The 26,017-nt window shown below is 61.7% G+C and overlaps 3 protein-coding genes across 8 annotated transcripts; 1 reads left to right on the top strand and 2 right to left on the bottom strand.

Annotated features, from left to right (window-relative positions):
- Positions 1-416: 416 nt before the first annotated feature.
- On the bottom strand, positions 417-4,096 carry GTPBP3 (GTP binding protein 3, mitochondrial). Of its 4 annotated transcripts, none has more exons than XM_032629096.1 (10): positions 3,917-4,093; positions 3,664-3,798; positions 3,321-3,574; positions 3,125-3,211; positions 2,832-3,034; positions 2,588-2,660; positions 2,349-2,492; positions 1,796-1,961; positions 1,285-1,563; positions 417-1,111 (listed from the first exon to the last, which is right to left on the bottom strand). In XM_032629096.1, exons 1-10 carry the CDS (start codon positions 3,967-3,969, stop codon positions 886-888), a joined length of 1,620 nt encoding a protein of 539 aa, XP_032484987.1. In that variant the 5' UTR covers positions 3,970-4,093; the 3' UTR covers positions 417-885. The 4 variants fall into 4 exon arrangements, with proteins under 4 accessions (XP_032484987.1, XP_032484990.1, XP_032484988.1 ...); XM_032629098.1 differs by having other exon boundaries at positions 939-1,111; positions 1,337-1,563; positions 3,917-4,096; XM_032629099.1 differs by lacking the exon at positions 1,285-1,563 and having other exon boundaries at positions 3,917-4,096.
- A 1,456-nt stretch (positions 4,097-5,552) lies between these two features.
- Positions 5,553-15,485, top strand: ANO8 (anoctamin 8). The gene is made up of 18 exons (XM_032626756.1): positions 5,553-5,860; positions 6,629-6,739; positions 6,866-6,998; positions 7,181-7,319; positions 7,400-7,496; positions 8,499-8,615; positions 8,699-8,826; positions 8,924-9,085; positions 9,421-9,573; positions 9,688-9,814; positions 9,941-9,996; positions 10,100-10,174; positions 10,907-11,719; positions 11,967-12,158; positions 12,260-12,391; positions 12,473-12,583; positions 13,470-14,145; positions 14,980-15,485. The coding sequence occupies exons 1-18, from the start codon at positions 5,755-5,757 to the stop codon at positions 15,381-15,383; spliced, it is 3,732 nt and encodes a 1,243-aa protein (XP_032482647.1). The 5' UTR covers positions 5,553-5,754; the 3' UTR covers positions 15,384-15,485.
- A 125-nt stretch (positions 15,486-15,610) lies between these two features.
- DDA1 (DET1 and DDB1 associated 1) lies at positions 15,611-25,380 on the bottom strand. Of its 3 annotated transcripts, none has more exons than XR_004349205.1 (6): positions 25,238-25,380; positions 20,562-20,642; positions 20,285-20,336; positions 19,352-19,413; positions 18,197-18,366; positions 15,611-17,641 (listed from the first exon to the last, which is right to left on the bottom strand). XR_004349205.1 is itself a non-coding variant. In XM_032626757.1 (5 exons), exons 1-5 carry the CDS (start codon positions 25,238-25,240, stop codon positions 18,256-18,258), a joined length of 309 nt encoding a protein of 102 aa, XP_032482648.1. In that variant the 5' UTR covers positions 25,241-25,380; the 3' UTR covers positions 17,670-18,255. The 3 variants fall into 3 exon arrangements, 1 of the variants encoding a protein (XP_032482648.1); XR_004349206.1 differs by having other exon boundaries at positions 15,611-17,714; XM_032626757.1 differs by lacking the exon at positions 15,611-17,641 and having other exon boundaries at positions 17,670-18,366.
- Positions 25,381-26,017: the final 637 nt, after the last annotated feature.

Here is a 26,017-nt window from a genome sequence, read left to right on the forward strand (position 1 = left end):
TGGTTAAGAATCCGCCTGCCAATGCAGGGGACACGGGTTCAAGCCCTACTCTGGGAAGAGCCCACATGCCGCGGAGCAACTAAGCCCATGCGCCACAACTACTGAGCCTGTGCTCTAGAGCCTGCGCGCCACAACTACTGAAACCTGCGCGTCTAGAGCCCATGCTCCGCAACAAGAGAAGCCACCGCAATGAGAAGCCCGTGCACCACAACGAAGAGTAGCCCCTGCTTGCCGCAACTAGAGAAAGCCTGCGTGCAGCAACGAAGACCCAATGTAGCCAAAAATATAAATAAATAAACTTATAAAAGAATTAAATAAAATAAAAAAATTAAAAAACAAAAAGCAAAGTTGCAAGATTAATACTACAAAAAGGAATGACAGCTTGCAGAGCAATAAACACCAATTTGTGTACAAAATACAAGATACAACATACTTTATAGATGTAGTCCCAAGTACGCAAACATGCAGAGAAAGTTCTGGAAGTATACAAGCTAAGCTGTGACCCCAGCGAGGGGGTGTTTAAATGTTTCCGGATCACCTGAGTTTTTTACATTCCTTTGGTATATGCAAAATAAGTTAAAAACTATGAAACAAAGACCCCTGAGACCCTCTGACCTCCAGCCCAACGCTCCACTCCTAGTTCCCCATTATCAGGTGTCAAAAGAGACCTCCATTCAGCCCCACTCCTGGGCCTGAACCCCCAGCAAGTCCCTGCTAGGGAATCTGGACAGCTGTGGCTTGGTTACAACCAGCAACAGAAGCTTCACCGTTTAGGGTCAAGTTCTTCCCCTAGGGGCTGAGACTCACACTTGGCCTAAGCTGTTCCCTGATGCCTCAAGGCTTCTGGGTGTCCACCCAGCCTGGGTCTGAGCTTTGGCCGCCCCCTCACTTGCCCACGCAGAAGTCTTGGAAGATGATATCCAGGATCTCCTCGGTGCCCCCTCCGCCGGTGATGCGGGTCAGGTGCCCTCGGGCAACCCGAAGTGCTTCGGCCGCCAGGGCTAAGTCTTTCGCCTGCTTGTAGTGGCCAAGGGCATCCAGGCAGCCCTGGAGGTGATGCTGGTGCCTCGCCCGTGTCAGAAGTGGTGGGCCTGTGGATGGGTCCCCACACCTGGAAGGGACAAAGGATGGGGTCTCTCTCAACATTCAAAGGGGTGAGGGATAATCACACCCATTTTTTAGATACAAAAACTGAGCTGGCAGGGTAGGTTCGTGCCCAAAGCCAGTGGCTCAGCCCCTGAACTTGGACAGAGGCAGGTTGCCCAGCGGGCAAGGGGGGCTCACAATGCAGCCAGCTCCTTCCTCAGCGCTTCCAGGAGGCCATCCAGCCCCTCACCAGTCAGGCAGGACAGCAACAGGTAAGGGGGCAGGTCAGCACTGGGATCTGGGCCCCCAGCTGGCAGCAGGTCCGACTTATTCAGCACCAGCAGGAGGCGCTGGCTGCGCCCATTTGGGCTCCCGGCTCCCGCAGGCATGACAACGGTGTCCAGGAAGTTGCAGCTGGACGGAGAGGCCAGGTCAGAAGCATCCAGCACGGCCAGGATGAGGTCAGCCTGCTCCAGCCTGGCGAAGCGGGAAAACGGAGCGTGGACCTCAGAGTTGAGCAATTAGGAGCACTGGGCAGGGGCAGGGGCAGAGGCCGAACTTAAAAAGCTGCCCTCCCTAGATAGCTGGGCCCCCACTTAATGGGGCTTAGTAGCCTTTCCTCATTAAGGAAGAATGAAAAATAAATGCAACCGGTTGAAACAGCAGAGGAAGGGCCCCGTTTCTCCCTCCCACCGCCCTGCCTGCCCACCTTTTTTGGGCGCGCCGCACGCCCTCCTGCTCCACAGGGCCCACGCCCTCCCGCAACCCCGCCGTGTCGCTCAGCAGCGCCGGGAACCCGGCCAGGTCCACGGGGGTCTCCAGCACATCTCGGGTGGTCCCGGGCTCCGGGGATACGATGGACACAGGCTTCCGGCCTGGGGGTGGGGTCAGAGGAAGGGGAAGGAATGGAGATAAGGGAGCCCCTCCCCCAAGACTCCACCCACCCCCACCCCCACCCCCACCCCCACCCCCGGGCTGGACCTTTTTCACTGCCTTGGCCTCTCCCGTTGCAGAGCACAGGCTCCGGACGCGCAGGCTCAGCGGCCATGGCTCACGGGCCCAGCCGCTCCGCGGACCGGGGCACGAACCCGCGTCCCCTGCATCGGCCACTCTCAACCACTGCACCACCAGGGAAGCCCCGCGCTGGACCTTTTCCTCGACCTCCCTGGCCCCTTCCCCATCCCTGAAAGCTCGGTAGCCACCCACCCCCACCCCGCCCGCTCCTAGCCCCCTGCCCTGGGCCCCGCCCCCTGACCACGCACTGAGCAGGTTCACTAGGCTGCTCTTGCCGGCGTTGGGAGGTCCCGCAACCACTACATGAGCCCCTGAGCGGAGCCTCTGTCCGCGCCTGGCATCTCGAAGATGTGCGCCCAGTGCCACCTCCAGCTCCCGCACTTCACTGTCAGCTGTGGATGTAGGAAAGGAGAGGGAGTAAGGAGGCCTCGGGGGGCTGAGATGCCAAATGTCCCCACCTCCCACCCCTCCAGGCAGGCAGACCCACCTCGATCCAGGATGCCCTCTTCTAGATTGTCATCCTCACCAAAATCAATATAGGCCTCCACGTGGGCCAGAGCCTGAGGGAGGGAGGGGTGGATAGTGTGATCACACAGAAACCTACCCCTCAATATGCCCAGGTCCAGCCCGACATAAGGGGTCAGACTGGAGGCTTATAGACAGGAAGCGCTAATATAGGAGATGGTTAGGTAGGGTCTCTGAGGCAAGGTATGAGCGAATGGTGTACTTGCCTTAGTGAGGGTCTCGGCCCAGCCGCGGCAGAGATGGCTCAGCTCCCCATCTAGCTGCCTCAGGGCCTGTCGCCGCTGTGCCTCTGTTTCTGCATGGATCAGATCCGCCAGCCCCTCCACCTCGGTCAGGCTCAGCTTCCCGAGAGCGAACGCCCTCCTGGTGAACTCGCCTGCCTCCGCAGGCCGCAGCCCTGGCACACTGCCTACGGGAAGGTCCAGGGTCCTGAGCCCCCCTGGCCCCTACCTAGGCCCACCGACATAGCCATACCTCAAACCCAAGGCTGTAGACTCACCCAGGGCCTGCAGGACACCACTCACCACAGCCGGGCCTCCATGCACGTGGAACTCCGCACAATCCTCACCCGTGAAACTCTGGGGACCTAGTACGTTGAGGAGATAGGTGTCAGGAGGATACAGCCTGGGCAACGCCTGGAAGGAGGAAGCTGGGTCATCGGAGCTACATGCGGTTCTGGATCTGGAGCCCCTCACCCGGGAACCAAAGCACCAGCGCGCGGTCCAAAGGCTCCCCAGAGCGGGGGTCGCTGAGCAGGCGCAGGCAGGCTTTGCGGGCCGGGGGTAAGTCCCGGGGGGCCGTGAGGCTCCGGAGGGCCTGGCCGCTGGCGGGGCCGCTGGTTCGGATCACCGCGATGCCGCAGCGGCCTTGGCCGGAGCTCAGCGCGAAGACAGTGGCTCCGGAACCGGGGGCCGGGGCGCCACTGCCCTGGCGCGTGCACGGTCTGGGACTGGAGAGGAGGAGAGTCAGTCAGTGCATCTGAGAAGTTCTGCCGTCAGAGTGGCAGGTGGATAGTGGGCTCGATGGTCGGGAGCTGACCCAAGTGGAAGTTCTGCGGCTGGGGGATGGACAGACTGGAGGGTCTGAGGCCGGAAGATGACTGGATTGCGATCTCTGAGAGCAGAAGTTGACCCAGATGTGGGCTCTGCGGCAGGGGGATGGACAGATTGGGGCCTGGAAGAAGGGGAAAGGTGGTTCTGCCGCAGGGAACTGCGCCCCCAGATCCCAGGGAGAGGGTTTGGGGCCCAAGTAGCGCCCTACGCTGTCACACCCCTTCCCCAGGTCGCCCCACCTGCGAGGCCCACGTGCCGCCCGGGCTACCAGGGTCCACAATCCCCGCCACATGGATTCGCAACCAGCGACACGCCTGCTCACCCAGCCCGGGAGTCTGCAAGTCCAGGCAGGAAGCCCCGCCCACCCCGCGGCACGACTGGTAAAGCTCTCAACGATTCTCGATTACCATTGGGCCCCTTAGAAGACGTACCGCCCACCCACTGAAGATCTTCGCTTCTACTGGCTGATGCCAGGGAAAGAGGCAGGGGGCTCGCACGCCGGGGTGCAGTGAAAGGGTGTTCCACCGGCAACATTAGACAGAATTTTTAGGATCCTAGAGCGGCCGGGATCCTAGACACCGGAAGTGAGAGGTGGAAGTAAGGACAGGGCTTGGCATAGAGCAGTGGGAATTATAGAGGCGAGTGTTTGAGCCGAAGCAAGAGCATCTCAGTGGCGGGAGTGATGAGTTCCGGGGGACCTACGCATTGGCTCTGGGAAAATCTTGTCAAAATTTCTGGGAAGACTTCTACTTGTTTTCTCGTAACTCTACAGTTTCTCGCCCCTCCCCATCTTTCCCTCCCGCCGTACCCTCGGCCTCGGATACCCTTCTTCATTTGACAAACTCTGCCTCAGTGCCTAGCTCCAAGGTCCCCCTCCGCCAGGAAACCTCCCAAGGACCCCCAGCACAGTCTTCTTTCCCTTCTGGGCTACTCTGGCCCAGGTCTGCTCCTGCAGAGTTGAGTGTCCGGTCTGTCTCTGGCTCCCCGGAAGCCAGAAAGGGGAGTCTCAAAGATTACTTTCAGGTTAACCCAGGACAGCGCCGGCTCGCGAAATAAAGCGCAGATGGTGGAATTCCAGGCACCAGATGGGCGGGGTCTCCGGGGGTGTTTTCTCGCGGCTAATTTTCTGGTTCTTGGACGGAGAGAGCGGGCAGCCCGCCTGTACTTCGGGAAGACGGGAACAGGACACAGTTCTAATGACCTCACGCCTCGCCCTGCTCAGTTTTTTCATTTGTAAAAGACGGGCGACAGTCTCCGAGTTGTTCCATCTGTCAAAAGTATACATCAAACGCCTACCGTGTGACCGCTAAGAATCAGTCTGGGTCCCTGCCCTCGCTGGCCTGTCAGTCTAACGGAGGAGGCTACACAGGATGGTCAGGGGGTCCGGGTGACAGGCAAAATACAGGGCACCCAGTTAAATGTAGATTTCAGATAAACAAGGAGTAACGTTTTAGTATAACTATGTTCCATGCAATATTTGGGATATACTAAAAATTTATTCATTTATCTGAAATTCACATTTAACTAGGAGGACTGTATTTTTATTTGCTAAACTTGATAACTCTACCGGGTCCTCCCTGAGGACGTTACATCCTGAAGGGTGCAGGGGTTAACTGGACAAAGAGGGCGTGAAGAGTGACCTAGGTAGCTAAACAGCATGTGCTAAGGTCATAAGGCAGGACCTGCATCTCAGATTCCAAACCGATGGCGAAACTAAGGCTCCGAAGCGGAGAATCCAGGCCCGGGGCGGGCGGGGACCGGGAAGAGAACGCACATTCGGTGCGGGCGGGAACGAGCACCAGAGAGCGAGGTGGGCGGGCAAGAACGAAACCCAGAAAACAACACGGGCGGAGTCGAGAACCAGAGAAAGACGTGTCCGGGGCCGGGAAGGAGAATCGAGGTTCGGCGCGGGCGGGGACGAGAAGCAGCGCTCGGGCACGCGGGGACGGCAGCCGGCGCGGGCGGGCGCGGCCTTTGTCTCCTCCTCTGGCGCGCTCCGTGGCTGCACCCGCCCCATGAGCCCGCGGTCCCCCAGCGCCTGAGCCGCCCGCAGCCCCTGACCTGCCCTGCCCTCGCAATGGCCGAAACTGCCTCCGGCGCCGGGGGCATGTCCCTGGAGGGTGAGCGTGGCAAGAGGCCCCCGCCGGACGGCGAGCCTGCAGCCCCGGCGTCCGGAGTTCTGGGTATGTGTGCAGCGCCTGGATCTGACAGAGTGGCAGGTGCCTGGGGTGTTCGCGGCGGCTGTACGGGGAGGGGATTGGAGTCAGCGGTCCCGGTCTGGAGTCCAGTCGAGGGGCCCGCTCCTCCGGCACAGCGCCTGCGGCCGGGCGGGCGCGGCTGGGACGGTGCTGCGGGTGGGGGCTCCCAGCGCAGAGACACCGACACGCCCCTCCTAGAACCCCAGCCCGGGGCTGAGCCCAGTCACCCCTTGGGCTACCGGATCGCTGCCGAGCAGTGATGCGCTTGAGAGAGCCTCTCCACAGAGGCTACAGAATCGTACAGTCCTGGGTTCGAATCCCTGCTCGACTGTGTGACCTTGGGCGCGTGACTTAAATGCTCTGGGCCTCAGTTTCCTCGCCTGTGAAATGGGGGTAAGAACCGCGCCCAGCTATGAGGACGCACTGACATAATGTGGTGAGGCGCTCAGATCTGCTAGTGAGCGCCCCATCGATTGTGGTTTTGGAGGCGGAGCTGGGCCTCAAGAATGAGTAAGATTTGTAACAGAGGACCTGGGGGAAGGGCATTCCTGGAGAAGGGCCTGGCTCGTGCAAGGACGTGGAGGGAAGGAAACAACCCAAGGCCAGAGCTCGCAGGGCCTTGAATGCCAAGCTGAGAGCCGAGGAGCCCTGGCAAGTGTGTGATCGGGGGCAAGGGCTGGAGGGACCAAGACTGGAGGCCAGGGTTCTGATCCGGGAATGGCCTGACCCCAGCCTGCCCTGCCTGCTCCCCAGATAAGCTTTTTGGGAAGCGGCTCTTGCAGGTGGGTCGGTACCTGGTGTCCCACAAGGCATGGATGAAGACGGTGCCCACGGAGAACTGCGACGTGTTGATGACCTTCCCAGGTACCTGTGTCCATCCCCCCAGGGTCCAGAGTGAGCTCCCTTGAGCTGGGCTCCCCTGAGTAGGAGTCTGCAGGAGGCCTTAGACCACCCGTGGCAAGAGCTATCGGTCCCTGTGCCCCTTGGCAGACACGACCGATGACCACACGCTGCTATGGCTGCTGAACCACATCCGCGTGGGCATCCCCGAGCTCATCGTGCAAGTCCGCCACCATCGCCACACGCGTGCCTACGCCTTCTTCGTCACCGCCACGTATGAGAGGCGAGTCCCTGTCCCTGGTCTCTCGCTGACCCTGCTACTCAGCTCCCCGCCCTTCCATGGACCAACTGCGAGGTCCAGCCACCCCGCATTTGTCCCTGACGGCCACCAGGTACACCATCCCTAGTTCCAGGATGGTGAGCCAGTGTCTCCCCTTGATCCCACCTCCCCTGCCCTTCCTGCAGCCTACTCAGAGGGGCCGACGAGCTGGGTCTGCGCAAAGCAGTGAAGACTGAGTTTGGCGGGGGCACCCGCAGCTTCTCCTGCGAGGAGGACTTCATCTACGAGAACGTGGAGAGTGAGCTGCGCTTCTTCACCTCCCAGGTGCGGCCGGCTCTGGCCCCCAGCGCACATTCTTAGCCCATGGGCGGCTGCTCCCTGTGCTCACGCCCTGTCCCCTGCAGGAGCGCCAGAGCATCATCCGCTTCTGGCTGCAGAACCTCCGTGCCAAGCAGGGAGAGGCACTGCACAATGTGCGCTTTCTGGAGGACCAGCCAATCAGTGAGTGAGGCGGTCCCAACCTTCCAATCATATGTGGGGAGTTGGCTGGGGCTCTTAGAGGACAGCTATCAAAGTAGGAGGGTTAGGAAGGTGAGGCCTAGATGCAACCAATCAGGGGCTACTGAAGAGTTGGGCGGGGCCTGGAGATCAATCAATGAGCTGAAGGGGCGTGGCCTCAGCAAAGGGGTGGGGCTTGTCCCCTCGGAGGCAGGTCCGGGAGAAATCCTTCTCTGGGTCTGGGATAAGGTAGGGGCAGAACCATGGACAGCACTCCGCGTACTGTGTGGTGCAGCCCTGGGCCTCAGTTTCCCCTCCAGGAAACGAGCCGCTGCAAGTTCACCTTCTAATGCCAGCTTTGCACCATTCCTCAGACATTTGGAGCAATGAGCTGAGGCCAAATAGCTCTATTTAAAAAAGTGCTTCAGGGCTTCCCTGGTGACGCAGTGGTTGAGAGTCCGCCTGCCGATGCAGGGGACACGGGTTCGTGCCCCGGTCCGGGAAGATCCCACATGCCGCGGAGCAGCTAGGCCCGTGAGCCATGGCCTCTGAGCCTGCGCGTCCGGAGCCTGTGCTCCGCAACGGGAGAGGCCACAACAGTGAGAGGCCCGCGTACCACAAAAAAAAAAAAAAAAAAAAAAAAGTGGTTCAGGGAAATTCCCTGGTGGTCCAGTGGTTAGGACTCCACACTTCCACTGCAGGGAGCCCGGGTTCGATCCCTGGTCGGGGAACTAAGATCCCGCAAGCCGTGCGGTGTGGCCAAAAAAAAAAAAAAAAGTGATTCCCCACTGGGCTCCCACCTTCTCAGGTTTCCTGCACCCTTCCCCTCCTTCCCCTGCACCTCCCAAATTTTGAGGAAGAACCGGATATTCCTTCCACCAAGAACTCCTCTCCTGGGAAGAGCCTCTGCGAGTTTAAGAGCAGGCAAAAAGCTATGACTTGGGTTTCAGCCGAGGGGGGCTGGCCAGGCCCAGCACAGGCAGAAGGGTTCTTGTCCCCCAACAGTCCCTGAACTGGCGGCCCGCGGGATCATCCAGCAGGTGTTCCCAGTCCACGAGCAGCGCATCCTGAACCGCCTCATGAAGTCATGGGTGCAGGCTGTGTGTGAAAACCAGCCTCTAGGTGTGGTCCGGCCAGGGGGAGGGGGTGGGGGTGGGGTCCCAGGAGACAGTCAGGGCTGACTGGGACACCCCTGTCCCTGGCAGATGAGATCTGCGACTACTTTGGCGTGAAGATTGCCATGTACTTCGCCTGGCTGGGTTTCTACACATCGGCGATGGTGTACCCGGCGGTCTTCGGCTCTGTCCTGTACACATTCACAGAGGCTGATCAGGTGCCGGGTGTGGACTGCACAGGGGCTGGGACACCCAAGACACCTTCCTCCCTGGACTGGGCCAGCCAACATTTCAGCCCTCCTCTGCCACCCCCAGACAAGCCGGGATGTATCCTGCGTGGTCTTTGCCCTCTTCAACGTGGTCTGGTCAACGCTCTTCTTGGAGGAGTGGAAACGGAGGGGAGCAGAGCTGGCCTACAAGTGGGGGACGCTGGACTCACCCGGGGAAGCTGTGGAGGAGCCACGGCCCCAGTTCAGGGTCAGTCAGGGGGGATCTGAGTTCAGGGACTTTGAGAATGGGGTTTAAAAAAAAAAGAAAAAACACACTGGGCGAGGAGCATTGCAAGAACAAAGGGAGGGGTGAAAGTAGGGCTGCAGCGTCCGAGATGGTATGCCAAGTGGGGGACTCTCCATGCCCAAAGGGAGAGGGGTGGGAAATTGGCTTTTAGGGGCTGGGAAGGGTGCATTAGGCGGGGGTGGTACCGCAGTAGCAGAGCATGACAAAGAGACACTGAGGTCGAAGGGTCGGGAAGGGTGCAGGGCAGAGGCAGCCCCTCTGATCTCACGTTGGGCCGGGCCCCCACCCTCTGCCAGGGCGTGCGGCGCATCAGCCCCGTGACTCGGGCCGAGGAGTTCTACTACCCGCCCTGGAAGCGGCTGCTTTTCCAGCTGCTTGTGAGTCTCCCCTTGTGCCTCACCTGCCTGGCCTGTGTGTTCCTGCTCATGCTCGGCTGCTTCCAGCTGCAGGTGACCTCCAGCCCCTAGCCCTGGCCTTGGCCCCGACCTGGCGGCCACCTGTCCAGGTGTGCTGTGAGCTGAGCCCAGCTGCCGGGGTGACCTGTGAACGCCCTGCCCCTGCAGGAGCTGGTGCTGAGTGTGAAGGGGCTGCCCCGTCTCGCCCGCTTCCTGCCCAAAGTCGTGCTGGCCCTGCTGGTCAGTGCAAGCGCCGAGGGCTACAAGAAGCTGGCCGTCTGGCTCAACGACATGGGTATGCCCTGCGAGGGGAGGTCCCACTGCCCACCCCCCCAGGAGGAAGGGCCCCGCCGCCCTGCGGGGTGTGCCTGCCGCCCATGACGGTCTGGGCCACCCCCTCACTCGCCTCCTTGGCCCCCAGAGAACTACCGGCTGGAGAGCGCCTATGAGAAGCACCTCATCATCAAGGTTGTCCTGGTGAGTGGTGGCCAGCAGGCAGGCAGGGGTTCTGCAGGGGATACACGGGAGCTCCTGGGGACAGAGGTGGCAGGGTGACCACCCGCCTGCCTGCTTCCCACAGTTCCAATTCGTCAACTCATACCTGAGCCTCTTCTACATTGGCTTCTACCTCAAGGACATGGAGCGCCTGAAAGAGGTAAGACCCCGGCCTGAAGCAGTGCCCCCCATGGCAGCCAGTGGGGGGGCCAGACCTGGCCCAACGGGTCCATGGGCTCTCCAGCCCCTCCCCCCCTCCTCCATCCTTCTCTCCTCTCTGTCCGTCTGTGTGTCCTCTCTCTACCTGTCGCCCCCCCCATCTGTATGTCCACCTGTCCATCGGTCCCTCCACAGCTCCTGATCGTCCTGTCCCTGTCCCAGAGCCTCGAGCGGCAGCTTTGGGCGGTGCTGGTCCCGCTCGCGGCCCTGCGGTTCTGCCTTCTCCTCCTCTCCCTCCGGGGCCTCCTGCTCATGGCCCGGGCCAAAGTACTGGCAGGTGGCGAGCCCTCGGGGCCTCGCCAGGGTGGGCATTGTGGCTATGCTGGGGGCCTCACACCAAGCCGAGGGTGCATGCTCTGAAGGGATGGGCTTCCGCTGACAGGGTGCAGGCGGCAGGAGCCCCCGGAGGCCCTGGCCACCAGCTGAGTGAGCTCCTGGGCGGTGCTGCAAGCAGGGAAGCCATGGCCTCCCCAGGAGATTGGCTAGGAGCGCTGTGACCTGCCCAGCTGCGATTTGGGGTTGCCTCCGTGTCCAGGGACATCCAAATTGGGTTCAGGGTGTGTCTGGAAGCGTGTTTCGGGAGGGCGGGTGCCCAGTCCCCGCAGCCTGTCCCGGTGCCCAGAGCCCCGCCCGCCCCCCACGTGGCCTCTCTCCACCCCCTTCCTGCCCCCAGATGCTGGCCACTCTGCTGATTACCCGCCAGTTCCTCCAGAACGTTCGAGAGGTCTTGCAGCCGCACCTGTACCGGCGGCTGGGCCGTGGCGAGATTGGCCTGCGGGCTGCCTGGGAGCTGGCCCGTGCCCTGCTTGGCCTACTGAGCCTCCGGCGCCCTGCACGCCACCTCGAAGCCCAGGCTGAAGAGGGTGTCGGTGGCAGCAGCGGTGGGGGGGGCCGCAGGTGTCTCAGTGGGGCCTGCGGGGCACCTGAGGAGGAGGAGGAGGCCACCATGGAGCGTCGGCCAGCGGGGGAAGGTGGGGAGGTGGGGGACGGGCCTCGGGGGGGCAGGGAGGAGGAGGAGGACGAGGAGGAGGAGGAGGACGAAGAGGAGGAGGACGAGGAGGAGGAAGGCGAGGAGGGCGGCCTCCTGGACTGCGGGCTTCGGCTGAAGAAGGTCAGCTTTGCTGAGCGGGGGGCTGGGCGGCGGCGGCTGGGCCCAAGCCCGGAGGCCCTCCTGGAGGAGGGGAGCCCCACCATGGTGGAGAAGGGGCTGGAAGCTGGCGTGTTCACGCTGGCCGAGGAGGACGATGAGGCCGAGGGGGCTCCCAGCAGCCCTGAACGGGAGCCCCCGGCTGTCCTGCTCCGCCGGGCCAGAGGTGAGGGCCGCGACCAGGGCCCCGATGGGGGCCCAGACCCAGAGCCGGGCTTGGGTGACTCAGCCCGGAAGCAGCGGCGGCAGAACCGGTCATCTTGGATCGACCCACCCGAGGAGGAACACTCGGCCCAGCTCACCCAGGCTGAGCTCGAGAGCTGTATGAAGAAATACGAGGTGAGGAGGGCGCCTGAGGGCAGGGGCCGGGCCCTCCGAGGGGCACAGCGCAGTGAGGTGGAGGGCCTGGGGGTGATGGGAGGGAATAACGAGACCCTTCATGTGGTCAGGAACCTGCCCGAGGGGGAGCTCTGGGTCCATGCAGAATAATCTGGGGGGTGGGCTTGAGGAGAGGAAGGTGGTCCGAGGGAGGAGGTGTCCTGGGCGGAGGGAGAGCCCTAGGCCCCACCCAGGTGCCCGCCCACAGGACACGTTCCAGGACTACCAGGAGATGTTTGTGCAGTTTGGCTACGTCGTGCTCTTCTCGTCTGCCTTCCCCCTGGCTGCCCTCTGCGCCCTCATCAACAACCTCATCGAGATCCGCAGTGACGCCCTCAAGCTGTGCACGGGGCTGCAGCGGCCCTTTGGGCAGCGGGTGGAGAGCATTGGCCAGTGGCAGGTCGGGGGAGGGCTGAGGGCCCCGAGCCGGGGTGCACCAAGGAGGAGCGGGTGCTGGGGAGGGTGGCTGCGCACCCCCTGAGCCCGCCTGTCCCCCTGCAGAAGGTGATGGAGGTCATGGGCGTCCTGGCAATCGTAGTCAACTGCTATCTCATTGGCCAGTGTGGGCAGCTGCAGCGCCTCTTCCCCTGGCTCAGCCCCGAGGCGGCCATCGTGTCCGTGGTGGTGCTTGAGGTGGGGCTGGCGGCCGGGCTGGGGGAGCCAGGCGGCGAGTGGGTGTCCCCGTGCCTGCAGCCTCCTCCTCTGTCACCTCAGCACTTCGCTCTGCTTCTCAAGTACCTCATCCACGTGGCCATCCCCGACATCCCGGGCTGGGTGGCTGAGGAGATGGCCAAGCTGGAGTACCAGCGCCGGGAGGCCTTCAAGGTATGTGGGCTGGGGTGAGTGCGCTTTACGTCTCTGCTCCGTGGGGCTTCTCCACCTAGCCTGGCTGGCCGTCCAGTCCTTAGCAGGAGGGTGGGTGTTCAGAGCCTGGTGTAATAATTAGCGTTCCAAAGGGGCCCGGTCCCCTCTGGGATCCTGGTGGCATCCAGCACCAGGTTGGCACTCACGAACTGTCATCCACCAGCTTGCCCAGCATTGCCCTGTTGGGGGCCAGAGACACAGCTGACGCTTCCTAGAAACCCAAGCCTCTGCCGCATTCCTCAGAAAGCTGCAGAGAAGGCCAGGGAGCTCACTGGCGCCAACCGATGGAGCTCTCCATGATGATGGAAACGTTCTATATCCGTGCTGCCGATGTAGCCCCTTACTACAGATGACCAACGAGCACTTGAAACGGGGCTGGTGCCACTGAGAAACAGACTTTTTCTTTGCAGTTATTTAAATTGACAAAGCCGTGTGTGGCTACCGGCCACTGGATGGGGCAGTCACAGCTCTGTGTCTCACCAGTTCTCCAGAAAGCAGGGAACCACTGAGGCCCAATATTTGTTTACACTCTCCCAATTCCTAAGACGGTGTCTGGCAGGGGATCAGGGACAGAGGCGGTGGCCAGTAAATGTTCGTTCTCTTCTCAGGCCTCAGAAAGCACCGGCATGGGTCCAGGGATGCAGTTGGTGCCCCATGTGTTTAGATCTCTCCCCACTTCTGCAGAGAGCCCCAGGGTGGGTCCAGGGATGCAGCTGGTACCCAAGAAGCGTTCGGATCTCTCCCAACTTCCGCAGGAGAGCGCCGGCATGGGCCCGGGCCTGGTTTGGTGCCTGCTCGCCCGCCTGCTCTTCCCAGTGTCCCCATAATGGCCCCGTTCTGCCCGCAGAGACATGAGCGCCAGGCCCAGCACCGCTACCAGCAGCAGCAGCGGCGGAGGCGAGAGGAGGAGGAACGCCAGCGCCACGCAGAACATCATGCCCGCAGGGAGCGCGACGCCAGTGGCCGGGAGGAAGCTCGGGCTGAGGGCTCCGGGTTGGACCCTGCTGCCCCAGAGAAGGCCTCGGCCAAGGCCAAGGGCAGTGGGGCGGCAGGAGGCCATGGGCCGGAGCGGCCCAAGCGCCCGGGGTCCCTGCTGGCACCTAACAACGTCATGAAGCTGAAGCAGATCATCCCACTGCAGGGCAAGTTCCTGTCGTCCGGGGCTGCATCCTCGCTGGCCGGCGCGGGGGCCAACCTCACTGCCCGGCCGCCCCCTGCCCCGTCTCCCACAGGCAGTGACACCCGCCTGCCGGCCTTCCTCAGCTTCAAATTCCTCAAGTCACCCGAGACCCGGCGGGACCCAGAGCGTAGCCACTCGCCACCCAAGGCCTTCCACGCCAGCAAGCTCTTCCCCTTCGGCGGGGCCCGGGCTGAGGCCGGGTCCAACGGGGCGGGCGGGCAGGCCCGGCAGGACGGGACCCCCAGCGGTGGCAGTGGTGGTAGCCGAGCCCAGCGGAGTGGGCCGGCAGACGAGGCCGCAGCTGAGGAGCCGGACACACCCCGGCCCGAAGAGGAAGGCTCAGGTCACAAGCTTTAACTCGGGGGTGGGGACTCTGGGCTGGGCTTTGGGGATAGGGGTGGGGTGTCCAGGCCTGGGGAGAGGGGCTGAAGGGCACAGAGGAGGCCCAGTCTCCCGGTACCGGTTGGGGACCTGGGTATGTGGTACATGGAGCCTCTTGGTCAAAGCCTACCCAGTCTTTCCGGGACCCCAGAGAGCCTGGAGCCCTGTGCCTGACCCTCCTCACCCCTGGGGAGGGATGCCAAAGCCCCTCGTCCCAGTGCCCCTCGCACGGCCTGCCATGCTCCAGTGCCAGGAGAGATGAGGGAGGCCCCTTCACCACCTGGTCCTGCCTCTCCTGCTCCCATGAGACCCTACACCCAGCTCACTCTGGGGGCACTGGACCCCCAGGCCTCTATGCAAGTCCCCACCCTGCAGCCCAGCTGTTCGAGGTGGCCTTTCTGGGAGGTGGAGCTCAGGCTGCCCACCCAGGGAGTTCAGGGCTGCAGCCACACGTGTGCCGAGCAGAGCCACAGGCCTCACTGCCGCCCCTCCCACCCCGTCCCAGCCCGGAGTCCAGCAGCCCATCCCAGGGAGCCCAAGAGGTGGCAGCTGTAGCACCAGGGATATAGGTCAGAAGTCAGAGGGACTTCCTCAGACCGTCCTCTCTCCGTGACGGGGAGGGGCCCAGTGCCCAGAGGCGGGGGATGCACCCGAAGAAGCCCACCCCTTGTCACTGATCAGAAGCAATAAGGCCCTCCATGTGCCTGAAAGCCCGGAGGGAGCGCGGGCAGGGTCCCCAGCGGGGTCCAGCGGCGGGGCCGGCATCTCCCCGGAACGGCCCCTCTCGCCTCCGCAGGGACAGCGCCGGCCCCGGTGGGCGCCCCGGCCCTCCGCACCCGCCGCAGCCGGAGCCCTGCGCCGCCGCCGCCGCCGCCGCCAACACCGCTGCCCCGGCCCCCGACGCCACCCGCCGGCTGCTGGCAGTGGGACGGGCCGTGGGGCTGCGGGGGCGAGGGCGCCGCCCCCCGCCAGGCCCCTGCCGCCGCCGCCGCCGCCGAGTGTCCGCCCTGCGCCCTCGCCGGGCCCCTGCCCGCCCCGGCAGCTGGCGTCCTGCCGGGGGACGCCAGCTTCTACAGCCTCCCGCCGCCGCCGCTGCCTCCCACCTCCGAGCCCCCGGAGCCCCCGGCACCGTCGCCCAGCCCCAGCTCCAGTCCCAGTCCCAGTCCCCAGGCCGTGTGCTGGCCCAGCGGCTGGCATTAGCTCCGCCCGCCCTGCCTTCCTGTTTTCATATGCAATATCAATCACGGACGGGGCGGCAGCCGCCACCCAGAAAACGCTGCTGTCGGTGTATCCCAGTATTGGCTGCCCCCTCCTGGGTCAGGGCTGGGGGCCTGGGGCCCCTCTATCTGCCGTTTTCCTTTCGACCAGGATGGGGGGAAAGGAAAGGAAACCCCCCAAAAACAACAGAAAACACACACAGAATAGGCGATTATTTATTTGTTTTTAATTTATTTTGTCATATTTTTGTAAAACGGCAGAAATGCAATAAAAAGTATATTTCAACAGTGCCGAAGGGCGGAGCTGTGGAAAAGGGACGTAAGGGGCCCGATGACGAGGTTGGGGCCACCTCTTTGGGGGCCTGGCAGGCCTAGGGTGGGTGTCCCCCGTCCCCCCCCGTCCCCCCTCCCCCCCCCCCGTCTATGACCCTTAGGGAACTCCTCCAAAGAACTGGGTCTCCAGGCCATGGCTGGAAAACTCCAAAAATCCAGGCCCAGGGGCCCCTGGGAGGAGCTGCAGAGCCTCAGGCCCCATCTTCGGCTCCTAGACTAAGAAAGAAATCTCAAAGTACTGATAGGACTCAGCAGTGTGGGCCCTGGGCCTGGGTCCGAGTCAGCCTCAGTCGTGCAGGGCTACCCTTTCTGGCACACCCGCCTCCCAGGCTGCCATCTGAGGAGTCAAGGGCTGCGGGGAGAACTTGGGTGTGGAAGTCGGAAGGCACCTGGTGCCTGAGTCTCGATGTTGAGGGGATGGCATGTTGGGGTGTGGCTTCCGGGAAGGGCCGGGATGCCCCACTGTGGGACGGCTGTCAGACCCTATTCGCTGGGACTCTTCACTGTGATCAGGGATGGACATGGCCTCTCCCACCCTCAGGTGTGTCCACATACAAAGGCTCAGGGCCCAACGGGCCCCACCCCAGGCAGCGCTGGGGGAGCCAGTGTGAGGAAGGGGCACTTGCGGGGGGCCCATGAAAGAGAAATCAGGGTTCACTGGAGGCAGGAGAGCAGCCTGTGCAAAGGCACAGAGGTGTGGGAAGGCAGGGTTTGGTGTTTGGGGGAACAGAGTGAGTCAGAGCAAAGGCAAGAGGGGTGGGTGGAGGCTGGCTGAGGGGCCTGTGCTGGGGAGACCACAGGGAGGCCGCGGGACCCCTGCCCACACCGTGGACAGCACTGGCAGGAGACAGAACCCAGCCCCTCAAAGGGGAACCTGGGGCCAGGGAGGTGTGGGCAAGCCTCGGGGAAGGACAGGCTGAAGCCTGCGCCTGCCCTGCCCCACGGCCTTTGAAGCTGAAGTCCTGCCATCTACTCTGCCACCAACAAACGGCGACACCACGCGCCTGCCCAGGGTCAGGCCAACCCCTGGGACTGGGATTCCAAGCTGGTCTGAGAACCCCCAGGGACTTAGCCCTCCCCAGCACGACCACAGTCAAGCTTGCATTTCCTAAGCACCTGCCTTACGACCACAGGAACTGAACACCGCTGCACACGCGCCCAGAGCTGGGCCCCACAGCTGGGCAGCTAATCCAGGAGCCTTCCACCCAGCAGACACAGGGCAGCTCAGGCCGGAGCAGTCTGCCTCAGGCTGGGCCCTCCACGGTGACAACCTGGGGCAAGCGCCCCCTGCAGCCCCTGTGTCCCTCACGCACGCTGCAGCCCAACCCTTCACCGCCCCCAACACCCCAGCCATCAGCTCCAGCACTCTGGCTCCCACTCAGGGCTGGCGGGGGAAGCAGCGGCATTCCCCTGGCCCTGTGCCCAGTGGTCAGGAACTCAAACCTTCTGCCTGGAGCCCAAACGCCCCCCTACGTCCCCGGGCTCAGCCCCAAGCCCAGTCCAGCTGGCTCCCAGGAGTAGCCGTGGAACCTGCCGACTGAGGGCACTGGGGCTGGGTGTCCCGCGGCGCTCCACGTGCCTCCTCTCTGAGGGCATGAGGCCGGGCCACCTGGGCTGTCTCCACAGAGGCTGGTGGGCGTGCCGCCCTGCTCGCCAGTGTCACGGGCGTGGGGCCCACCACAGCTCCATCCTTGGCAGCACGGACCGTCTCTCTGGGGTGTCCCAGTCCTCGAGGACACCTTGACGGCCGGGGTAGAGGGGCGGGTGCAGGCAGGTCTTGGCTCTGATCGAGATGGCCGCAGCAGGCCCACGAGAGGATCCAGCTGGTCCTGGGGCCCCACCGCCTGGGGCCCTTCCGGCTCCTCTTGGTGATGATGCGACGACTCTCAGCGGCTCCATCCTCGGGGGCTGAGGCACGCCGAGCAAAGACGCGAGGTCGGGTAGGAAAGATCCTTTTATTGGGGTGGACATGGAGCACGCACTAGTCCATGATAAAATGACTTAAGAGAAAGATCCGGAAGGGCTGACTTCTCCCCCTTACGCATGCTCAGAGCAAGGTCTGGGCACAGAATAGGTCCCGGTGGAACTCGAGACAAGGCAAGTCTTTAAGGCCCGAACCAGCCGGTGGGAGCCGGGAGAAGGGCCCCCACCCCTGCCGGCCGGCTGCAGCAGGGGCCTGGCTCTAGACCCTCTCAGACACGCTCCAGTTTTCCAGAGGAGAACTGGGGGGCGAGAGGAGGGGGAATTGGAGGGGGGGAGGTGAGTAACAATTGTTGTTTTTAAAAGCATCTACCAACATCACACTACTGGGTCTGACGTCCCCTTTAACCATCGCTTGGTACATTTTACAGCATAAATAAAAACTCAAGGAAAATAAATACATCGGCTCCTATGAGGTTGGAAGTGGTGTGGACGGTGGGGTGTGGGTGGGCCGGCGGAGGGGTTGGGGGGCAGGGCGCTTACACAAGGCGGGAAGGCGAGGAGCAGACAAGACAGGAGGCGCCTGTGGGGGAGTGTGAGTCTTAAGTGTCCTCGTGCATGTCCGGGCTGTCGGTCCGTGCGACCTTGCGGGGGGGCGCCGAGCTCTCACCCTCGAGGTCCACTTGCTCCTGGTCTCTCTTCTTGGCGGCATTCTGGGGGGCAGGGGAAGCGGAGGGGTTGTGAGTCTTCATGCTGGGGGAGCTCCTGAAATCTGAGGCTGGCCCTGCGGCCCCAGCACATCACAGAGCCGGGTAGTCGACCTAGGGCCCGTGGCTAGCCCCTTCTGCCCCCTGGACCTGCCCCACCAAGCCATGGTCCCCCGGGGACACCAGCCTGTGACAAGCACTTCAAGGAATCACCACAACTCTCAATGACCCCCACACAGCATTTCTCAGACACTCAGAGAAGCCATCCACCCTGCCGGAGGGCAAAGGGCACTCATGAGCCACCCGGGGAAGCCCCCAAATTGCCACAGAAGAGGAAAGCATGCTGATTTGGGAAAACCTCCTTTCCTCACTGGTGGGAATCAAGGCTTGTGGGGCGGGGGTGGCCAGGAGCTGGGGTTTTCTGAGCAGTCACTTCATCATGGGGTCCCCCTCCAACCTGGCCCAGAGCAGGTCACTGTCCAATGTTCACCATTATGGGGAAAAAACAATCTGACCACACGGCAAAACTACACGTGCAGATTTTCAAGAAAGAAAAAGAAAAAATATCCTGTCAGAAAGGTGGCCTCTTATGGGAAGGACGGGGGTGACGACTTTTCACAGCAGCTACACATCCTAGTAGGGCCTGGATTTTTAATCGTGTGTACTTTTCATCATCGAACAAAGACTCCAAGTAACAACAATGAAGTCTATCTGCCACCAGGGCCGTGCTCCCCACAAATTGTGGGGAGATGGGCTTCAGTACAGCTCACCTGCCTGTCTCTGAGCACTAGAGCCCTGTGGCCTCTGCACAGCCATTCCTCTAGAGCATTCTTCCTTCTCCTGAATCACCTAGCAAACCCCTATTCAGCCCTCAAGGCCCCACTCGAACACCCAGTCTCCCAGCCACCGGTGTCCTTCCGCTTCTCAGAGCCTCCTGCTGGGCACTGTGTTCCTTCCCCGAGTCCCAGCACTCGAACCCCACGTGCCTTACCTTTTTGTCCCATTGCTGATGTAAGTAGCGCAAAAGAATGTTTGTTTTTTCTGTCACAATAACTGAGAAGGAAAGATAGATAAAGTTGCAGGAAGAAGCTGTGGGGAGCCGGCTGCAGGCGGCCCAGCCCCCATCCCAGCCTGCACTGACCTCCCACGACGAGCTTACCCCTTCCTGGCCTCTGGGCTGTCCCTGCCCTGGGTGGCCTTTGTGTGACTCAAGTCACCACCCCCAACCCTGGAGGAGATTTCAGGAAGCCAAGCATTCTCCCTCCTGAGCACAGGCCACTACCATGAGCCCAAGCTGGCTGCCCTGACAGGGTCCCTGCTTCCCAGAGAGAGGCCGAGTCCTAAGCTGAGCTCGGATTCCACCCTCGGGCGGGGGAATGAGCCCCGGCATGCCAGGTCACGTGGGTGTTTCCCCAGACAGACCAGGAGCACAGATCCACATGCTGTGCCCCGGTGACCACAGAACGCACCCAGCAGAGTCCAGGATTTTTTCATGGTTGAAAGAAAACACCGTGACTACAATAAATAACCTTGAGATCCCCCTGCTCTGAAGACTCCAGGGCTTTCCCTGCAGGTCCCTCTGCCTAGCCACCCCCTCCCCAAGCTGCCCACCCCAGCCTGGGCTGGGTCCCCCATCCTTTGGTATGAGTCTCAAGACCTGTGACAGGGAGCCAGCAGGGGAGGCCTGACTTGATGCAGGGGTGGGGGTGAGGGCCAGCGAGCGGCAGACGAGGGCCAGCTCGGGACCCTGCAGGGCTGGACGTGGATGCCGGCGTGGACATCAGGAGGGTCCCGGGGAAAGCCAGGCTTCCCGCTGCTCCCAAGGGCTGGGAGCTGCCCAGCTTCCCACAGGTCACCTCCTGCACTACCCTCCGGCCCTTCCCCTCGGCAGCCGGGATGAGACAGAACAACAAAGGCCACTTACTCTGTTCGGACGGGTACTCCCGAGTGGGCAGGTAGACTGAGGGACGTCGGTTCTGTGGGAGGGTTGGGAAGGCGTGGGTTGGGAGAGTAGACAGGTCTGGGGTCCCCTCACCCCTCGACTCAGCACCCGCCCTCCAATGCAGATCAAAAGACGTGCGAGGATTTCAAGTGGGGCTGGGTTTGAAGCTCGGCCCCTCTTTCTGGCAAGACCCTGACCTGGGGGCTGCACACCACCCCCGGCCCTTTCCCCGAGGGCAGCTCATGGCCCACGTACTCACCGAGGCTTTGCACACAGAGTCGGCATGAAATCGACTAAAATTGCTTTTGTTGTAGACAGGCAGTCCTTTCAAAAAATCTGCCTAGAAGACAGGGAAGATGGTAAGTGAGAAATCAGGCAGCAGGCTGGGCCACCCCCGGAGCACCTGTGACCGGGTGGGCTACCTACCGGGTGACTTCCGGTTTCCTTCTTTCTGTTCTGTCATTCAAGTTTTCTAGAACTCACCCTTGAGCTGGCCACCTGATGTGTCCACTCTTATGACCAGAACAAAGTAACCAACCCCAGAGTAAGGGTATGATCTCCCACAGGGTCCTCACAATAAACCTGTCACCAGGCCAAGGAGCAGGGAAACTGAGGCTCAAACAGGACAGGACACTTGCATCAAGTCAGGAGCAAGCAGCGGGGTGGGGAGCTGGACCCAGGCCCATCCGACTGCAGACCTGTCCTCTGTGCTAGCTGAATACTGAACTCGTGGTCTCACCTCCATTTATGCACCTTTGATAGAGCCTGGGATGGAGACTTGTCCACCCTAAGAAACCCTGAGGGTCCATGTGACAATACATGGGGGTGGGGGAGCAGGAGGCTGGGTGAAGGGGAAACGGCAGCTGGGACACAGGGGCTGCTGGGACACAGGACCCGAAGCCTGGGGTCAACCGAGCTTCCGAATCCTGAGAAAACTCAGAAACCCAAGTTTCAGGGTCAGTGCAGCTTTTTTCTTTTTTGTTTTTGGCTGCATCATGTGGCATGTGGGATCTTAGTTCCCCAACCACGGATCGAACCCATGGCCCCTGCAGTGGAAGTGCAGGGTCTTAACCACTGGCCCGCCAGGGAAGTTCCAGTGCCAGCCTTTTAAAACTGGCTGAGCTTTGCAGCAAACACTGTGTGGACCAGGGCTGGCTCGAGGGCTGCTCCTGGGGTCCCCACATCCAAAGGCTGCCCTGTAAGGGGAGAATGCCACCCACTGGGGGGAGGGCCAGAAGCCTAAAGGAAGCAGGCTGGCTCCTCCCTGCCCCCGGTGCCTGGGGCAGGGGTTCAGGCACCAGAGGTTTCAGGCCCCCAAGGTGCCAGGGAGCCAGCGACAGATTTATTCACAGCTCTCTTGGAAAGTCCTTTTTCTCTGACGCTCTGGCACCAACTGGGCAAGGAAGGGAGAAAGCTCTGGAAGGGGAAGACCCTGACTCTGGGTGGAGGGCAGGTCTCTGCCACAAGATGGGGGTGAATAAAGGCCAAGGGGAGCTGTGTCTGCCTCAGGAAACTGAGGCACAAGAGCCCCGGAGAGGGATGAAGGCTGAGAACTTGGGGCAGGGAGTGACTTCCCAGCAGAGCAGGAGGGCAACGCTGTCGTCAGGCCTGGAGAGGGAGAGCTGGGGAGGACCAGGGGTTTCCCAAGCTGGAGTCACCCCATCATACAGACGGGGAAACTGAGGCAAAAAGGTCATGTAACACTCATCTGAGGTCCCCCAGCCCCAACGAGAAAACAAGGAAGCCGACTGAACCCAGGTTTGCCTAACCTCAGAGGCCAAGCTCCTGTTCTGTGATGCCAGTGCCTCTGCTTCCCGCCTGAGAGCCGAGGGCTCAGAGCCTACAGGCTACGTGAACCCTCCCTCGGTGCTCAATCGCCACGCCTGACCCAGGCGCTGCGCTCTCGGGGAAGCTGCTGTTCAGGGGATCCCCCACCACCCTCTGGTGCCAGCGGAAACAGGCGTCCTCACCCCTGTGGGGCCCAACCCCTCCTCTGCTGGGCCCCAGCAAGAGCCTAGCGGGATGGGTGAGCCAGGGGAGCTGGAACGTGGATGGGCCTCCTGCTCCCACTCAGGAGGTGGCCCTCCCATCTGGGTGACCTACGGCCCCAGAGCCAGCTCAGAGTGCCTCAAACCTGCCTCCCCTGTCCCAGGACCCCTGCCTCAGCTCAGCCCCAGACTATGGGGTCAGCTTCATCCATCCGGCAAGGTGTTCTCAGGACCCAACTGTGTGGCGGGCCCTACACCAGGCACCAGGGCACTGTGGAGAGCCACAGCAGACCTACTTCTGGCCCCAGGGAACAGCCAGTGCATGGGGACACGGGTGTGGATCAAAGCCATGCAGTGAATGTAGAGTGGCCATGAGGACAGGGCACCACGAGGTGCCATGTGAGGCCCATGAGAGCAAGGGGAGGGGGTAGGGAAGGCTGGCTGGTCTGGGGGATGGGGAGGACTGCCAAGATGCAGTGATGCAGGCCTGAGACCTACAGGAGAGGAGGGCTCCCTGCCCCAACTCAAACCCCTCCGCAGCCCTGGCTCGGCTTGGCCCACGCCAGCCTCCTGCCACACACCTCCTCAGCCCGTGCCACCCTCCAGGAATGCCCCTCTGCTCTCCACGTGGGAAACACCCACCAAACTCTCCAGTCAGCTCAGAACGCCCCCTCCCCCTTCCCTCTCCCCACACCCCGGAAGCCTCTACCAGGGATCCTCTGCCAGAGCCACGCTCATACCCCAACAAGGTCATCTGTTTACACATCCAGTTCCCTCACTGGACTGCCACTTCCCTGAGGCAGAGGGCAACCCTGCGTCAGGGTCCCTGACAGGGCTAACATGGGGCCGGGCAGCAGAGTGGTGAGAGGTTCCGAAGCCCCAGGCCTGCACTGATCCTGGATGGGCCCCTCCCTGGCTGTGTGACCTGGGGCAGGTGACCTCCCAGTCTGGCTGCCCCAGTTGTGAGCACGGTTTACAAGAGGGACCCCTCCCAGGGTTATTCTGGGTTTCAGAAAGACAACACAGGGAGAGAGCTTTGCCCAGAGCACCCCTGAGGGCAGCTGTTAGTATCAATGCCTGTGTGCTGAATAAATGAATGCAGACAAGGCATGGCCAGTACTTCCTGTCAGCTAAGCAAGAAAACCAAGCCTCAGACTTGAGGGAGAAATCCTCACCTCAGCCAGACAAATCCTAGCTACAGCTGGGCCGAGAAGCTGTCCATTGCCTCAGCAAACACTTGCTGAATATCTGTGTGCCAGTCCCTGTGTGGGCAGCCTGCCAGTGACCCAACCAAAGCAAGATGAGGAAAAGAAATGGGGTGCAGAGAGAGGAGGCATGGGGGCCTCCTGCAATCAGGAAGGGACCCTCTGAGCAGATGTTATTCACAGGAGGAAGAGCAATCCAGACAGGAGTAACAGGTGCAAACACCCTGGGGTAGCAGGGACTGAATGTGAAGATGTGAAAACAAGGCCACTGTGGCTGGAGCTCACAGCGGGGAGGGGTGAAGAGGGTGGAGATGAGGTCACAGAGCTGGGCAGGGACCTTGGAGGCTGAGGGGGGGGAGGTGGGTTTCATTGGGGTTACAACAGGAAGCCCCCCCCCCACTGTTTTGTAAGCTAGATAGTGGTATTATCTGATTGACATCTTTAAAAGCTCCCTCTGGTTCTGGGTGAATTACAGACTGCCAGTGGGGCAGGATGGAGGCAAGACCAGGGAGGAGGCTGGAGCAGGTGTTCAGGCAGGAGGTGGCAGTGCCGGGACCAGGTGGGAAGCTGTGGACAGATTCAGAATTCGTTTTGGAGGCAGAGCCAACAGAACCCTCTTAGGAACTGGGAGTGGGCAATGAGGTCGCAGCGAGGAGTCAAGGACAACACCCAGGCTTGGGGACCCACGTGCTAGGAACCCACTTACCACTTTCCCATATCCTTCCTGACAAGAAGTCTTTTACCTATTCCCCACCACATCCCAAGGACTATGGCCTGTGGGCTGGGACCCTGAGTCCAGGAACAACGGGGTTTGACTTGCCCTGACAAAAGCTTCCATCACCTCTGTCAGCCCTGGGGATGCCAAAGAGTGGAGGGAATGAAGGGGGCTTCAGCCCAACTGTGAGGCTGTGTCCCACTTCACAGGTGGAGAGCCCAAACCCCAAAGAACCACCAGACCCAAATCCCAGGATGAGTGAGCGGCCCAAGGGGGATTTTAACCTCCCAAAAAGTTGGCATTATCCCCACTTCAAGATGAGGAGACAGCTGGGAGGGAATGTCACCATCCCCGAGTCACCCAGCTCATCTGTTGAGCGTTCACTGTCCCAAGCCCTTTAAGACGTCAGTTCCCCAAATTATCACAACCCTATTAAGTCGGGACTATTGCTACCCTCATTTAACAGGGATAGGGCCTGATAACTGGAGAGATGAAGTCGCCCCCTCTTAGAGCTGGTCGGGACCGGAATGTTGGAGGTGGGGTCAGGGCTCTGGGGGACCAAGGCAGTTCGCGATGTCGCACTTCCTTTGGCGATAAAGCCCCGCATGTCACGATGTCAAGCCCCCTCCCCGCCCCGACGCTCAGGTCGGCCTCCCAAACCTTCCCGATCAGGAAAGGCCCAGGCCTGGCGCCCGGAGGACGAGGCCTCATTTGGGGGTCTCGGGGGACCCCATCCCCACACCCCCAGGCGATTTCCGGGGGAGCCGCGACCCGGAAATGAATGAGTTGTCAGGGCCTGGAAACCTAGTAGGGTCAGGGGTCGGAGATGGAGCCAGGACGGGGTCAGCAAGAAGCTTACAGCAGGGTCCGGGGGGGTCGAAGGTGACAGGTCAGAGAGAGGGGCGGGGCCGGGCCCCAGGGGGCCGGCCAGGGCGGTGAGGGGCCTCGGGGGTTACTGGAGGTGGGTGGGCCCGCGGCGCCATTTTGTCGAGCGGAGGGGGAGTACGGCCCTGGCGGCCACCCTCACCATCTTCTGTTTCCTCCGTCGCCGCCTCAGCCACCGCCTCAGCCGCCGCCACCGCCACCACAGCCGCCTCCTTAGCAGCCGCCGCACAGTAACTTCTAGCCACGGCACAGCCCACACTGCTGGTGCGGCCGCCCTTCAGTCGTTGGTCCACCCTCTGGCCCTGCCTCCAAGTTATGCGGTCTTTGCGCACTCCCATTGGCCAGATCCGGCAAAGTCACGCGGCCATTGGTCGCCACGCCGCCTCCCTTCGTTGTCAAGTTCAGTTGAGAGAGCAAAACCCCGCCCGGGACTTGCAAGCGAAGAGCAGCGAAATCCGGAAGTGGGCGGAGGCCGCGCCCCCAAAGCCCCTTGGGATTTGTAGTCTGCAACACCCGGAGGTCCCACCGGTCTCTCCAGCATTTGCTACGCTTTTTCATATGGTGGTTCATGAGGTTCTTACAGCAGCCCCCGGAAGGATAGGGACCCACCGTTACACTCCCAGCCTCCTCCCTGGGGTCCCAACCTTAGGTTTTGGCTTATCTAAACTGCTCCCACACTAGCCGCTTGATATCTTTAAGCTGACAGAGCATCTTTGAAGCACTTCCCTTGGCTCCCCAGTATCCCAAGGATACAGTCCCGCCTCCTCGGTCCCAAATTCTGGGCCCCTCCGGCCTCCTTCGTCCACCTTTTATCCTGACCCGTCCAATCCCTCCTCCCTTTGGGCTCTCCCAGACCCTGCCACCTTCTCTAAGAAGCCTTCCTCGACTGCGTTCTTCCCAAGGCAAAGTCCAGTGCCTCCTC

The sequence above is a fragment of the Phocoena sinus genome, chromosome 3 (genome assembly GCF_008692025.1).
Source record: "Phocoena sinus isolate mPhoSin1 chromosome 3, mPhoSin1.pri, whole genome shotgun sequence".
Classification (NCBI taxonomy): Eukaryota; Metazoa; Chordata; class Mammalia; order Artiodactyla; family Phocoenidae; genus Phocoena; species Phocoena sinus.

What these genes read in the sequence shown, in the direction of transcription:
- GTPBP3 (XM_032629096.1), bottom strand. Translation starts at nt 3,969, where the DNA reads ATGTGGCGGGGATTGTGGACCCTGGTAGCCCGGGCGGCACGTGGGCCT. An exon ending in GCTGGTGCTTTGGTTCCCGG is followed by an intron (nt 3,212 to 3,320) that starts GTGAGGGGCTCC and finishes TCAACGTACTAG; the next exon opens with GTCCCCAGAGTTTCACGGGT. An exon ending in AGGAAGGAGCTGGCTGCATT is followed by an intron (nt 1,112 to 1,284) that starts GTGAGCCCCCCT and finishes TGTCCCTTCCAG; the next exon opens with GTGTGGGGACCCATCCACAG.
- ANO8 (XM_032626756.1), top strand. Translation starts at nt 5,755, where the DNA reads ATGGCCGAAACTGCCTCCGGCGCCGGGGGCATGTCCCTGGAGGGTGAG. An exon ending in CCCGGCGTCCGGAGTTCTGG is followed by an intron (nt 5,861 to 6,628) that starts GTATGTGTGCAG and finishes CCTGCTCCCCAG; the next exon opens with ATAAGCTTTTTGGGAAGCGG. An exon ending in TCTGGAGGACCAGCCAATCA is followed by an intron (nt 7,497 to 8,498) that starts GTGAGTGAGGCG and finishes GTCCCCCAACAG; the next exon opens with TCCCTGAACTGGCGGCCCGC.
- DDA1 (XM_032626757.1), bottom strand. An exon ending in ACTCTGTGTGCAAAGCCTCG is followed by an intron (nt 20,337 to 20,561) that starts GTGAGTACGTGG and finishes ACCCTCCCACAG; the next exon opens with AACCGACGTCCCTCAGTCTA. An exon ending in GGAGTACCCGTCCGAACAGA is followed by an intron (nt 19,414 to 20,284) that starts GTAAGTGGCCTT and finishes TTTCCTTCTCAG; the next exon opens with TTATTGTGACAGAAAAAACA.